Below are 15,728 nucleotides of genomic sequence, written 5' to 3'. Positions count from 1 at the left end.
CATGCCAGAAATTTTCCCGATGCCTGTATGAATGAGGTTGAAATTAGCAATCACCCCTTCTGAGATGCTTTGCAATTATAAAAGCACACAACATTTTATTACTGTCTGTATCATATAAAAAGTATTTATAATGTCTTATACCAGAGGTCAGGAGATTTATGTCTGGAAGCACCAGATAGTAAATATTTTAACTTCTGTAAGATATACAGTTTCTGTCACAATAACTTAACCCTGTCGTTGTGGAATGAAAGCGGTCACAGGCAATACATTCATGAATGGGCAGAGCTAAGTTTCAATAAAACTTTATGAACAATAGTAGGCAGTGGGTTCTAATCTGTCAACTCCTATCTTGTACTATAATTATCTATATGTAGTTCATAAATCCCCTAATCGTCTATATGTTCTTGGAGAACTAAAAATCTGTTTTAGTTATAAATCTCATTGTCTTGCACAGAATTTAGTATAGTCCCTGGCAACAGAGTAGCAACCCAATAAAGAGCAAATAAATAATTATATTAATCTGAATTAATTATAATTTAATTACAAATTAAATATAAATTATAAATCCACATCATATGATTAGCTTGGTTGATAGGCAGGTAAGTTAAAACCCACCTGTAAACATAATAGAGATTCACCTATAATCAGGTGACAAATATTAGAAAAAACAAATCTAAGGAGCAGTGACTTAGGATGATGCTGGAGTTGACAGAATGTGCCCCATGGCATCCCCTCAAACTCCATCTACCCATATTAATGTTTTTGACCTAATCTCAAAGCTCAAACTTTACACCTAAACTAATTACTTTACTCTAATCAGATTTAATGCATACAAAAGAACATTTTCTTTGTAATATACTATGTCCCGAAATTTCCTTACATTGTTTTGTATTGTGTTGACTATTGAGCATTCCCCTTATTTTTGCTTTGATAACTTCTCAAATACCCCAACGTGTCCTCTGAAACTGCAGAATCTAAACATGTGGCCAAATATTCAGGTCAGTTCATCTTTTTATGTGCATCAGTTCCTCTAATTCCTCAATCTACTGCATTGTCCTAAGACTTTTCTCTCCTTCACATCCAGGAAATCAGATGATCTGTTCCCTTGCTTGCTTCCTACAATTCAATAAGTTATACTTTGGACTTAAAAGCGACCAAGAGTATTATGAAACACAATTTATATCCTGCACATAAAACACAAAACCCCAACAACCAAGAGCATACTTTACATACTGTATGTTAGCCAATTTGACAATAAATTATATTTTAAAAATAAAAAGTAAAACAGAAAAACAAAACAGAAAATAATAATAAATTTGCATCACCAAAAATTTTTTTAAATTAAGCATTTACTGTCCTAATTTGTTGATACAGAATGCAAATTAAGATTTCAGTAATTTGGATTTTGCAGTAACTCATCTTGTAAGCCCTTTAGTTAGTACCGTAAATTAAATAGTCATAAATAATCACAAAAAATTTTAATTTGTAAGAAAAATAAACTTTTCAAATAACCCAGTCATATTTATTTATTTCAATTGCTGCCTATACTAGGAACTAAGGAAAGGATTCATCTAAGGACATTTATAAGACAATCCTATGTTAGTCTAAATTGAGTTCCTTTAATTTTTCTGTAACTGTATTATTTCACTAAAATAAAACTGAATTATATATTAGAAGAGTTTTATTTAAAACATCACTGATTCAGACTGATCTCTGATTTCCTTAATATTATTTTATTTATTAAACACAAAACATATAAAACACTGTAGCCAGAAATGTCAAAACCATTTCCATCACAATGCTTCAGAAAAACCTATCCTATGATGACTTCAACAATACTGCAAATCTGTTACAGAGAACATTCAGAACATGGTTATGACAATGTTTACTTTTCAAAAGTAATTATATGAAGATAGTGTCATTGAAAGTTCCTCATCATTATAGTTTAATTTTTAAAATTTTTTTAGTATTTATATTTGAAATAAAGAGACAGAGTGAGCGTGGAGGAGGGGAAGAGAGAGAGAGGGAGCCACAGAATTCAAAGCACGCTTCAGACTCTGCTGACAGCTCAGGGCCTGACTTGGGGCTCAAAACAACGAACCATGAGATCATGACTTGAGCCAAAGTTGGAAGCTTAACCAACTGAGCCACCCAGGTGCCCCCATCACTGTATTTTTAAATACACAGCTAATACTATCCAATTCAGTCTATATTATCTTTTAATATATTCATCAGACAACTATTATGTTTTGGGGTTTTTTTAATTTATTTTGAGAGAGAGACAGACAGACAGACAGACAGAGAACAGGCAAGAGAGGTGTAGAGAGAGAATCCCAAGCAGGCTCCACACAGCCAGCACAGAGCCTGATGCAGGGCTCAAATTCAAGAACCATGAGATTATGACCTGAGCTGAAACCAAGAGCTGGACACTCACCCAACTGAACCACCCAGGTGTCCTTATTGTGTTTTTAAAAGGAGAGGTAAATTTTCATTATCTGCTATGGACTAGAAATTGTTTCAATATGAAGACAATGAGCAGTACTAAATATATCTAACTGAAATTTTCCATGAACTCAAAAGCTCCCCTGCAACATCCAGTTAATTTTAAGGTACTCTTTCCTACTTAATAAGTTCAAAGTTAAAATTTCACATGGAATTTTTCCTGTGTTAACTAAGTAAGCCTTCATTTTCTACTCAAGGAAGAAGGGTCTGGTCATTCTACCACCAGCCATCCATTAATACATGATTCAAGAGCCTTATCACGGGCAAAACCATTGCTACATAAGACATGCTTGGGACTAGCTCTGTCTAGCTATACGATATTAGGGTCACTTAAAAATCTTATCTCAGATTTCTATATGCGAAATGAGATAGTGCTTACTCACAAAAGCTTTTAGAATGTCAAGGGCATTATACCTGTTCAAAAAGCATTTTAACCATTTTCAAACTTTAACTTGCAGTGTTCTCTAATAATTTCTTAACCCTCAAAAAAGAGGCACACATTTGTCTCCATTTTTCTCACGGTATACTGAATCGTCTGAATATACGCCATAGTAACATTCCAAAAGGGATACCATGGTAATCTTGCTCAAAAATATTACTTCAAATTCTAATATGTTTCTTAAAAAATATGTGTTTTAACTACTGCAAAAGTAACTAAACACCCTACAATGACTGCAAATTGAAAATGCCAGCATTTTCCCCCTAAGTTTGAATGTGGTAAAAGCATTAAAACGCCCCTCTCATGCACACATGCCTTTATATGTTCCTATGATACAACTGGATAATGTCCTGGACTTAAGAATCCGTAAAAGTAAATCCAAATCTAGTTTTCTAATAAATTTCAGGTTTGTTCAACTGTAAGTGTTAAATCACATTTAGAAATAGGGCTGATACATGAAACTGATGACTGAAATAACAGAAGCTATCACAAGACCCATTTAGTAACATGACGTTGTAAATATGAGTCTTCAAAATGCACTTTTCCAGATTTATTTCCAAATTAATATACCTAGAAATCTAGTAAAGTTTTCGTATCTTGGTGATGTAATACATTGAAAATCAATTGCCTTGGAACAACAGAAGTAGGGAGAGAAAACTAATTCTTGGAATGTTACGTTTTCCTTAAAGTCTATTTGAACAGAGAAAAAAACTGAACATCTACTTCACTGTAATTTTTAATTTCAACACAAATTACATTTTAAAAATCCAACTTATGGCAAGAAGAACATTTCACAAAAACGTAGGTATACTTTATACGAAGTTTATTTTCTTACAAACAAGAAACCATGTTCTATTTTAATATTGATAACTTCTAGCAATTCTAAAACTCAAAATTTGAATCATCTCTTTCCTTGCCAAAATAATAAATATAAGAAAAATCCACACACAATTTAACTTAAATTATATTTAAATATATTAAAACATTAAACAAGGATTTTCAGGATTTTTTTACCTGCTTTTTCAGAAATTCTTTTAATCTCCAAACCTATAATTTACAACACCAATTTTGCCAATTTAGTATTTTTAATTATAAAATTCCTGTAAACAAAATAACTGTAAAGAGGCTATTAGTCAAAAATGTGTGATCTGATAATATCTATTTTAAACTTGAAACTCTCTCAGGGATGTCAGTAGAGTACATGTTTTGAAGCTGTATTTTACAGATTTAAACATGAGCAACTGTTCGTGCCTGTGCAACCTCCACAAGGGCACTACTGCCCTCAGTGCACTGGTTAGCATTAAATTCAAAGATACATTTTTAATCTTAAAGAACAGGCTATATAACTTTGTATTTGATTTGTTCATGGGTCTCCCAACCCAATTAATGCTACCACTTTAAATTTATAAAGAAAGTATGTTTGGGCACATTTAACTGGCAACAACCTTACTTACACTTGCCTAATGTGCCTAAATAGAAAACAAAATAAACTGCAAATTTCTAAAATCAAAGATACATGTGATTTCTCTTGCATAAAGTAGCATTTTGGTAAGTTTTCGTATTTTAGAAAATATTTCCATTCAATAAATTCTACCATTATGCTCTATATTTCTTGATATTTATCACTGCAAAATTTTAGAAATGAAAAATCTCAAATATTCATCTGGTCCCATTCACTACAGTGATAGTGCTGATATCACAAACGTTTTTCATGTTCATATCTATCAGATATAACAGATTCCTAATGAAATTATTACTCTCATCTTTTTCACCTTCATGGGGAATCATATATAAAAGCAGAGTAAAAGTTACCATTAAAAAATTATACTGAACAATGAGTAATAGAATCACTGAATCACTATATGTATACCTGAAACTAATGTAACACTGTATGTTAAGTATACTAAAATTAAATTTTTTTTATTTATAGATATGATCTTTGAAGATGGGGAACTGGAAAAGTAGACTCTATTGTGTATCTGTGAAATGTGGTTAACACATCAACTAGACTCTATTTCCCTAATACATGGTCATTTTTCTGATATTTAGAGAACTGCAGCGGTGCCTGAGTGACTCAGTCAGTTAAGCACCTGACTTCGGCTCAGGTCATGATCTCACGGTTTTTGAGTTCAAGCCCTGTGTCAGGCTCTGTGTTGACAGCTCAGAGCCTGAAGCCTGCTTTGGATTCTGTGTCTTCCTTTCTCTGCCCCTCTCCTGCTTGTGCTCTCTCTGTCTCTCAAAAAAATAAATATAATGCTAAAAAAGTTTAAAGATGTCCAAAATGCTAAAATGTGTCATCACTGATGTATTATAAAACCCTACAGTCACTGAGATCCATTTCGGATACAGCAAATAACACTTCAAACTAATTGACTGAAGCAAAAATACATCAGGAATATATAATGTTGCAATTTCTCTGAAAAATTTTTATGAGATAAATATTACAGAAATCAAAAACTATACAGGCTATCTATAAAAAAATGGAAAGACATATTCCGTGCTCATCAACTGGAAGAATATTGTTCAACTGTCTATACTACCCAAAGCAATGTATACATTTAATGCAGTCCCTATCAAAATACCAACAGCATTTTTCTTAGAACTAGAACAAAAAATTCTAAATTTTGTGTGGAAACACAAAAGACCCTAAATAGACAAAGCAATCTTGAAAAAGAAAAGCAAAGCTGGAGGCATCACAATTGCAGACTTCAAATTATATCATAAAGCTGTTATAAACAAAAGAGAATGGTATAGGCCAACAATAGACACATAAATCAATGGAACAGATAGAAAACCCAGAAATGAACCCACAATTATGTGGTCAATAAATCTTTGACAAACCAAGAAAGAATATCCAATAGGCAAAAAGACAATCTCTTCAACAAATTGTGCTGGGAAAACTGGACAGCAACATGAAAAAGAATGAAACTGGACCACTTTCTTATACCATACACAAACATAAATTCAAAATGGATGAGAGACCTAAAAGTGAGACCTGAAACCATAAAAATCCTAGAAAAGCACACAGGAAGTAATTTCTCTGACATTGGCCATAGCAACTTTTTTCTAGATAGGTCCCTAAGGCAATGGAAATATACTGTTGGTGGGAATGCAAACTGGTACAGCCACTATAGAAATCAGTATGGAAGTTCCTCAAAAAGTTAAAAATAGAACTACCCTATTTACCCAAAGGATACAAAAACACTAATTCAAAGGGACACATGCATCTCTATTGCATTACTTACAATAGCCAAGATATGGAAGAAGTCCAAGTATCCATCGAGTGATGAATGGATAAAGATGTGATATATACACACAATGGAATATTCTTCAACCATAAAAAAGAATGAAATCTTGTCATCTGCAATGACATGGATGGAGCTAGAGAATATAAAGCTAGGCAAAATAAGTCAGAAAAAGACAAATACCATATGATCTTACTCATGTGGAATTTAAGAAACAAAACAAACAAGTAAAGGGGAAAAAATGAGAGGGGAGGAGAGATAAATCAAGAACCAGACTCTTAATTACAGAGAACAAACTGATGGTTACAGAGGGAGGGGGAAAGGGTTGAGTTAAACAGGGATTAAGGAGTGTACCAGTGATAAGCACTGGATGACATATGGAATTGCTGAATCACTATATAGTACACCTGAAACTCATATAATACTATATATATTAGCTAGCTAGAATTAAAATAAAAACTGTAAAAAAAAAAAAAACCCAAAATCTATATAACTATCTTAAAAAGAAGACAGTACTGAGACATGACTAGATGATGTTACTTATAGAATCAACAAGCACTGTTTTTGTGAAATGTAAAAATGTTGCTTAGTCAGCATTCTTTTTTTTTTTTTTAAGTTTATTATTTTTTGGAGCGAGAAAGAAGGAGAGAGAGAGAGTAGGGGAGAGAGAAAATCCCAAGCAGGCTCTGCACTGTCAGTGCAGAGCCCAAGGTGGGGCTCGATCTCATAAACTGTGAGATCATGACCTGAGCTGAAATCAAGAGTCCAACAAAACCCACTGAGCCACCCAGGCACCCCCAGCATATTTTTTTCCAGCATTCTTTTTAATAAAAACAATTTTGTTTTTCTGATTATAAATGAAGTAAATGCTCATTTCTAAAAAAAAATAAACAGAATATTAATAAAGAAGGCCCAATCCCATCATTATTAATATTTTTAAATACAACCGTTTATGTTATTAAACAAGGTTATGAATACTTTAAATTATAGAGCAAAATGAACACTAGATAAAACTCATTTACAAGAAACACTGAAAAGAGAATCTGGTTGTTTTCTTTTTCTTTTCTAGTTACTTTGTTTTCCTCGATGTCTATACATTTGGTATGCCACTTTCTACATATTCTTCTTAATCCAAAAATAAAGTTTTGCTCAGGGAGAAGAGCAACTGTTGGAACGTATGCATTAGAATCACATCAGCTCAGTAACCTAAGCTCTGGTATGTTGTGATGGCCCCACCTGAACACGGTACACTGGCCAATTCCCCACAGCTTAGTCTCCTTTATTTATCACATGCTGTATCTTTCCCATATCTAATGATTAGCTTCCACAGTGGAAAGAGACAGAGGACAGTCCTTTAAGGGGACAACTTCATTTATTTCTAAACTCATAAATTAGTGCTGTATATAGAATGAACCTGTCAGTTAATCTTTGTTTCTTCCAAGTAACCTATACAAAACAAAACACCCTAAATTCCATTTTAGTAAGTGAAGAACATTAAAATGTAAGGACAAATGGCCAAACATTGCTGAACAATCCTTTCTTGCTATTGCCAACCTGACAAAAGAAAACTGGCTTAGAGTATTTTATGCAATAATGTAAGGAGGTAAATTAATCTCAGCATCATACCAATGACTGCTTGCTGGTTATACTTAATGTCAAATGATGTCTTCATGAATAATCATTCCTGGAAAAGGAGCTTTCAGAAATTATGGAAGTTTTCTATATTTAAAAACATAGGAGTTTAAGCCAAAATCTGAGTTTAAACAGACATGAAAAAAATGCTGTTTTAGGAAACTCTTATACTCAATGGATTCATTCTGTTATAAAATGTAATCTTCTTAAATTGTAATTAGTGATCTTGAAACTATGGTGACAATGAATATGCAGCCACAAAGATAATGAAACAGGAGCTAACACATTCTGAATGTTTTCTATGTGCCAAGAGCCAGGCAGAGCACATAGGCTACATTAGCTGGTTGAGTCCTCAAATCTAGCCCAATAGTAGGGTACAGGTCCCTGGGTTTTATCGAGGAGAAAACTGAAAACTTGAAACATTCAATGTCTTACCTAGGGATAAATAGCCTCTGAAGGCCAGGATTTCAGTCCAGGTTTCATACAATGGGAGGCTGGTTATAAAGACTCCCAATACTATGTAACTTTAGAAACAGCTTCACAGATAATAGAACCTTTAGTAATAGACTACAGCATTATTGTTTCGCTGTCACTTATAACCAAATTGGATAATTACCACAGAATACAATATAATGATGAGAATAATGGTTATGCTTTCTATTCTTAAAACATGCTAATTTTAAAAAGACAGAGTAGTTTCAAAATAAGTATTATCTTATTATATAAACACATACTAAAATATGTCAAAAGGAAGTTAAAGGGCTTGTCTGAGAGTTGCACATGAAACATTATAATAAATGAAAAATCTAAACCTAGAATTTGCCTTATAGGCTCCCCTTGCTTTTCCAGTGTATGAAACCTGGACTGAAATCCAGAGACCTGTACCTTCCTGTTGGGCTAGATTTGAGGACTAAACAAGCTAATGTAACCTATGTGTTCTGCATGGCTCCTGACACATAGAAAATGTTTAGAATGTGGTAACACTTTTCTTCTCCACTCACCTTCCTCAAAAAAATTTTCTTCAACAGGAAATTTACAGAGATCTGAAGAAACTATTCAACAAAAACTTAACAAAAATAAAAAAAGGCAATGTCAAGGAAATGCTATGCCCAGGGTTTCAGTGTGATTACAGACTAAATTGGCAAGTTTGGGCTTCCCAGATTGCTGTTTAATAAAAGATATTTGTAAGATTGAGGGAAAAGATATCACGAGGTATGGAAAGGACTACAGCAAAAGATTTAAGTGAAGAAAAAGAAAGAAAACTCAGAGAAATTTGCAAGGAAAAGGTACAGACATAGGTACAAAGGTGTGAAGGCTTTTGAGGAAAAAGAAAAACAGAAAAGCAGTGAAACATAGTGGTTAAGTGTGTAGGCTTTGGCTCCAACCCAGCCAAATACAAATGACCCGTGGGGAGGAACCGAGAGCCCCTGTGTCAATCACCCTTCTTTAGTTTCCTGTCTCTAAAATAAGAACAACAGTTATCTATCTGACAGGGGTATAGTGAGGATTAAATGTTATAAAATAATATATACATATATAAAACGACACACTGTCAGGGCGCATGGGTGGCTCAGTCAGTTGAGTGTCTGACGTTAGCTCAGGTCTTGATCTCAAAGTTTGTGAATTCGAGCCCTGTGTCGTGTTCTGTGCTGACAGCTCAGAGCCTAGCCTCCTCTGGATTCTGTGTCTCCCTCTGTCTCTCTTCCCCACCCCTCCTCACATTCTGTCTCTGTCTCTGCCTCTCTCTCAAAAATAAACATTAAAAGTTAAAAAAAAAAAAACCACCAGTGTTTAAAACTTGACACATAATTGTCATTATCATCATGAGGAAAATCCAGAAGAGGAAAATGTAATAAATGCACCCTCAAACTTTCTCTACAGAGTATCCACTGAGTCCTTTCAAGCTATATTTACACACCAAACTAAAGGAACCAAAATCTGATTCCGAAATAATACATATATTGTTGACTATTCTGTTTGTGACAGCTGAAACGTTATTAGTATTATGCTTTCTTGAAATTTATTTTCCTTTAACTGGTCTGAGCTTAAAAGGCTCATTCGAATATCCAAAATGCCACTTGCCAACAGAGGGCAAGAATTAACATAAACAACCCAAACCAAAGAAATGTGAAACAATTACATTTTGATTCAAAGTGAGTGTTTTTATGAAACTGAAACAAAGTCTGATTTTGATACATAGAATACTATTTTATTCTTTATTTTAAACCTTTCTTACATGTTTAAAAACATACATGGGTTCAGGACAACCTCAATAAAATGATGACATTACTACGAATGGACCTCTGAAGTCAAACCACTCGTGTGCAAACACACTTGGCTTCCAATCTGAAGTCATAGGCACAGTTCATTAAATGCATTTCATAGAACAAAGAAATCAAAATGCTGAGAAGAAAAATACTCAATAGTCTGATATAAATTTTAAAATATCTGTCAGGCAGGAAACTTATAGTAAAAAAGTAAGATTTAGATGTTTTACCACTCACACCTGCTTCACTAATTCCCAAAATGCCATTTTGCTACATCTAAACCCCTGACAATTTATTATACAATTCCATGTAGCACACTAAAAAATAAGTTAATTTAATTTCTGCATATGAAAACAGATTACAAAAGGAAATATTGACAGCTCTTACCTGTATTTAATAATTAAGTATATCGTATTCTCAGCAGTACTAAGAATGCAGCTTGGTGTAATATAAATATCTAAATAACAACTACACAAAAGTATTTTTCTCTTCAAAGTTTTTGTATATTTTTTTCCAATGTTGATGAGTTCAGCAACATTGATCTATATGTTGTGCTAAGAAAACATTAGGCACAGATCACATAATTTACATTTTCTTTGTTGTAAAAAATATAGTTATGCAAATGCATATCACACAAATGATTGGTGGACGCAAAACTAAGCTTTGGATACCTAACACAAAAAGGTTAATATTTACTATTAAGGGGGAAAGGGGGGAGGGGCACACCATGTGGCTTGAAGAACAATACCTCGCTTCTGGGTGAATACTCTGAAATCTGCATTAGAATTATTTGTGAATTTCCTTAAAGAAAAACAAAACTTTATTATAGCAAAAATAAAAAAAAAGACATCACTTTGGGCACATGAGCTAATTGGAAAGGAACCAGATAAAAATGCATACAAAAGCTATTAAAATATTTAACACAATATCTCAAACAACCTTTGTTGGAAGGAAAAGATAATTTAACATTCTGATTGCTTTATATAGTAGATTCTTTCATCAGCTAAGACACTTTTGGATTAAGGTACCAAAGGGTGCAGCTCAAGAAAAATGGAGGAAAAAAAATAGCAGGCTGTTAGAAAGGGGGTGAAGGGCGGCTATGCATAATTTTACCCAGAAGAAACAAAAATACTGTTGTTGTTTTTTATAGCAGACAATTTGCACTGTGGATATTATAAAAACACAAGCAAAGGGTTATGTGGCAGGTGATAAAATATAATGCTTACCATGCATCCGTCGTGGAGAGACCACTTGTACTTTACCACATATATAATATGTAGCATTTTTCTATAAAGGGCAATTTATGTAAGTAATTTTCACAAACACAAAGAGAGTGGGAGAGACAGACAGAATCAGAGGCAAAGACAGAGGAGAGAGCTCAGAGAGGATAGAGATGCCGAGGGGCTTTGCTCATGTCCTGTGGAAGATCTGAGATACTTTTTTAATACTTTTTTTTATCTTCTGTGCTTAATTTTGCTATTACTGTACATTTATACTCACACACCATAGTTATCTCATGAGATTACCTCCATACATTCATTTCTCTAGCTCTCCCTCCCCCACCACTGTGGATAAAGAAAAGGAAAAAAAAAAAAGAAATCTTTAGTCCCTCTCATAGTCAACTATTCAAGTAAATATTTTCTAGTGACAAACTTCCAGAAGAATCAAGAATACGCTCCAAAACCCCTGTCAGATTACATTGGATTTACTGTATAGTTCTCTTCAAATGGAGCAAGAATTAGCCCGTTTCCTAGGTTTGGGGTCTCGTGTTTCCTGATCCTTCACACACGTACAAGATGTGCACATTGTCTTGGACAGTCTTCGGAGGCCTAGCCGGAAAACACTGTTGGAAAGGCTGTATATTACACAGTTACAGAAACTATTACTTATAGCAAGCCAGGTTGTTAGGAAAGACAGTGTTGGATTGTCTAAGACCCGGGAGCTTTCCAGAAGAAAGTAAATTATATAAGGGAGCCACAGCATGTAGAACACACTGGTTATCCGAAACAAAACCATGGCGTAGCGACGATCGGGGCTGTGTCCAGTCTCCCCAGAGGCACCCACCTCACGGCTAGGAAATCGGGCCCTCCGGTCATTTATCTCTTTGGTGTGCTGCCGGCAAATTTTGAAAATGTGGAAGTAAGTGAAGCAGACCACAAAAGCAGCAGGAGCATAAAGTAAACAAACAATAAAGCCAGTAAAATAGGCACTGGTGAGCCAAGAGGTGGCACACCATTCAAAAATGTCACCGTGGTACCCAGGTTTCCCCCAGCCAAAAAAGGAAGGCAAGAAAATGAGGCAAGAGTAGATCCAGATTAAAATAATGCAAATTCTCAGGCGACAAGGAGTGACCAGTTGATTGTAGGAAAGAGGCTTGGTTATTGCAAGATAGCGATCCACGCTTATGCAAGCAAGGCATGCCATAGAAACGCTTTTTAGGACCGAGATGATATATCCAAAAACCTGGCAAGTCAATGACTCATGGATACCTGTGGAGTAGTGAAGAAGTGAGAGAGTAGGAACCAAGCAGCTAACTCCAACGAAAAGATCAGCATATGCCATTGTCTGAATAAAATAGCTGGTAGTGTAATGGTGTAAGAGTGGAGCACAGTGAAAGACAAAGATGACCGTTAAATTCCCAGCAATGATTAGAAAGGTCAGCAAGACAATAACAACGGTCTCAAAGATGCACACATCCACCGCACCGTAGTAGCCAAATCCAAGTGGGCAGGAGTGACGCTCAGACACATTCACAATGCCACTGCTCATGTTCAGGATGCTCCATTCAGTCCACCTGGATTCATTCATGGCTTGGAATTAAGGGAACATGTAGCCTTGGCTCCAGCAAGAAGGTGCCCTGTCCAGCATGTGTTAAACTCTACACATGAGTGTCTCGGGACCAGCTTCAAGTAGACAGTGGCAGTGCTTCTGTCAGAGCCGAGCATCCCAGAGAGTACTCAAGCCTCTTCATCAGCCTCAGTGCAGCAGTGACACATCTCAACTTTGGGAGGGGGAGAAAGGAAAGTATGCTAGAAAGGAGGTGGAAAAAGGCCACTGATTAGCTTCCTCTGATGCTCTCTCAAACAACTTTTTGAAAACACAAGGCTCTTCTAGAGAAAATGGATATCTTACTACCTTGCACTATGGAAAATTAAATCTGTAAAAAGTAAAAAGCCCTCAATTGCCAAGGGAAGAAAAGACTTTGTGGGCTGTTTGGTCTCATTAGAAAGATAGTTTCTTAGGGATCACCCAGAAATAATGAGGGGGGGAGTCTTAAATTGTCTCAGGCTTCCTACCTCATCTATCATGAGAAGTGGATTCATATTTTACCATTTCAAATAATTAAGATCTAAGATCTACCTAGTTGCAAATCTAAGAAAAAGTTCATTGTGGCAAAGAGTGTCTTTGGGCTCAGTTCAGGTTTTGGTGCTGGTGGATCAACTTTATAACCTATTTTTCATTTCTTGAAAAAGCTAAATCCCCACACACACATGCACACAAGGTCAATTATAAAAGACTCAACTCTACTTGGGCACAAAGGAGCAGAACAGGGGTAATGGACTCCAGAATGCCCTATAACTCTAATGAGAAAATGAAAGCGTATTTCCAGTAGGGAAGATAATATGCGATGGGTTAACACCTGACAAAATATGGTCACTGTAAGGTTTTAATTCTGCATGCAATCTTTAAAGCATTCGGATGAAAACAGTCTCAGTCCATTACAATTACTAGTGCTACATATAATTTATACTTTTTCCTTTTCAAAGGGAAAATAAATGTTATTAATTTCAGCATCAATAATTGAAAATAACTTCATTATCTGATATGCCACCTTCCTTATAATAGAATAAGAAATACACAGCTCAAAGTTATTTCTCACCCTTGCAACCACACCTATACCTCACATATATATGAAATTTCAACAATAGAAACTTTCCTACATACTCTAGGCTCATTTGACTAGAAATACTGCCATTATTTATTACTTAGGCATTTCCAGTAGGCTTCATAGTCTTGTTTCTATTCTCTCCTACTTTCATCAGAGGATTAACACATTAAATCATTACTTCGACTAAATCTTCTGAAAGTGGAAAATTACCTTGTTTGCTATACTTGCAGTTATACAGCAGCCATATGTTATGAAAATGCCTCTTCTATTTCGGTTTTCTATTTGGAACAAGTGCTGAATTAATACAGGGGGTATTAGGTAGGTTATAAGATGGTCTTATTTTAAAATACCTCTAAAGCATCAAGATGAGTTTAAATCCTAGAGTTTGAAATACTGAAAGGTTTGCAGGACAGAATCCATCCAAAAGGCTTCCAAGGTCATTCCGTTATCAGGTTAACATTTATCAAAAATCTTTTGAAAAGTACAGGTATTTCAGAGAGTTTCTTGTCAGTCTTTGTTGTCATTCCTCTTGAAGAAGTCACATGCATTAGAAATAAAAACATTTCCTTCAGGAACAAAGCAGCAGCTTAACAGAAAGCATTCTTCTGAAAGTTATTTTCTCGTGCACCACCAAGTCATTCAGGGAAGTCCTTCTTTTAGAATAGCCACAGGATATTCCTTCTTGCACATTCCTAATTTCATTTATCACAAAATTGTTCTCTTCTTACAGGAATAAGGCAATGCTTCTCACCTACATTCACTCTTATCAGCTGCTAGGCTGGGCTGCTTGATTCAGAAGTCCGATTTACTGTGATGCAGTTACCAAGATGCTGTCGCTATGTTCTTCACAGTCTCTGTATCACTGCCTCTGCCTGAGCCGGAGCCCTGCTCCTCTCCTCCTCATCCTGAGCTGATGCAGAAGAACTCACCATCAGAAAGGTGACTCGGTCCTCCTGCCCCAATCGACAGCACAGCCAATGGCTACTGCAGCTGAAACTGTCACTAGGTAACAGTTGCCAGGCACATGCAGGCTTATAGACTTACTCGGCAAGCTCCGATCAAGATTGACAAAAGAAGACAATGGGACTGACCGATCCTTATAACATATTAATGGCATGTATAAATCTCTAGAGGTAGTCTCCTTATAGCATTTATAAATATTAATTCCTATGGACAGGACAGTAAAAAACAAGAAAACAAAAACCAAAAACAAAACAAAAACACACTGGATACACCTTTAAACCCTGTAGAGAAACTACCACAAGGTACAATGACACTAAAAAGTCAGCAGTAATCTAATGCTCACTGGCAGAAAAAACGTATTAATTATTAAAAATCAGCTAAGGCTTTGTGGACTCAAGTAATATAGCTACTATTTTTACTCCCTAAGATATAGGTATATTTTGATTAAGAGAATTTAAGTCATTGAATAATCTCTCTAATCCCTGCCACACCCACACTAAATTGCTGAATCTGATGTATTTAACTATATACACAAAGCATTGGAACTAACACATCTATGCTAAAATCTATTTGAGGGAAATATTTAAGGTCAAATGTGAACTCTGAAAAGTAGGCATTAGAAATAAATACAATGACCGTTTACTCCACTTTTTATCCTAATATGAAAAACTCTCAGAGTCAAAAAACTTGGTCATTCAGTGACTGAGCTACCCATGCCCAAGTGAGAAGAAAGTGAATTAAGCTACTTTATTTGAGGGAGGTTAAAAACATTCCCATTTATTTTGACTTAC

At 35.2% G+C, this 15,728-nt stretch overlaps 2 protein-coding genes across 7 annotated transcripts in view; both read right to left on the bottom strand.

The window, feature by feature from the left end:
- RABGAP1L (RAB GTPase activating protein 1 like) overlaps window positions 1-15,728 on the bottom strand; it is a 719,423-nt gene that overhangs the window by 454,102 nt on the left and 249,593 nt on the right. The window lies entirely within an intron of this gene.
- GPR52 (G protein-coupled receptor 52) lies at window positions 10,006-14,847 on the bottom strand. Its single transcript, XM_029935115.1, has 2 exons — window positions 14,325-14,847; window positions 10,006-13,114 (listed from the first exon to the last, which is right to left on the bottom strand). The coding sequence occupies exon 2, from the start codon at window positions 12,891-12,893 to the stop codon at window positions 11,808-11,810; it is 1,086 nt and encodes a 361-aa protein (XP_029790975.1). The 5' UTR covers window positions 12,894-13,114; window positions 14,325-14,847; the 3' UTR covers window positions 10,006-11,807.

Source organism: Suricata suricatta, chromosome 3, assembly GCF_006229205.1.
Source record: "Suricata suricatta isolate VVHF042 chromosome 3, meerkat_22Aug2017_6uvM2_HiC, whole genome shotgun sequence".
NCBI classification, from domain to species: Eukaryota; Metazoa; Chordata; class Mammalia; order Carnivora; family Herpestidae; genus Suricata; species Suricata suricatta.
This window is presented reverse-complemented; position numbering and strand designations above follow the sequence as displayed.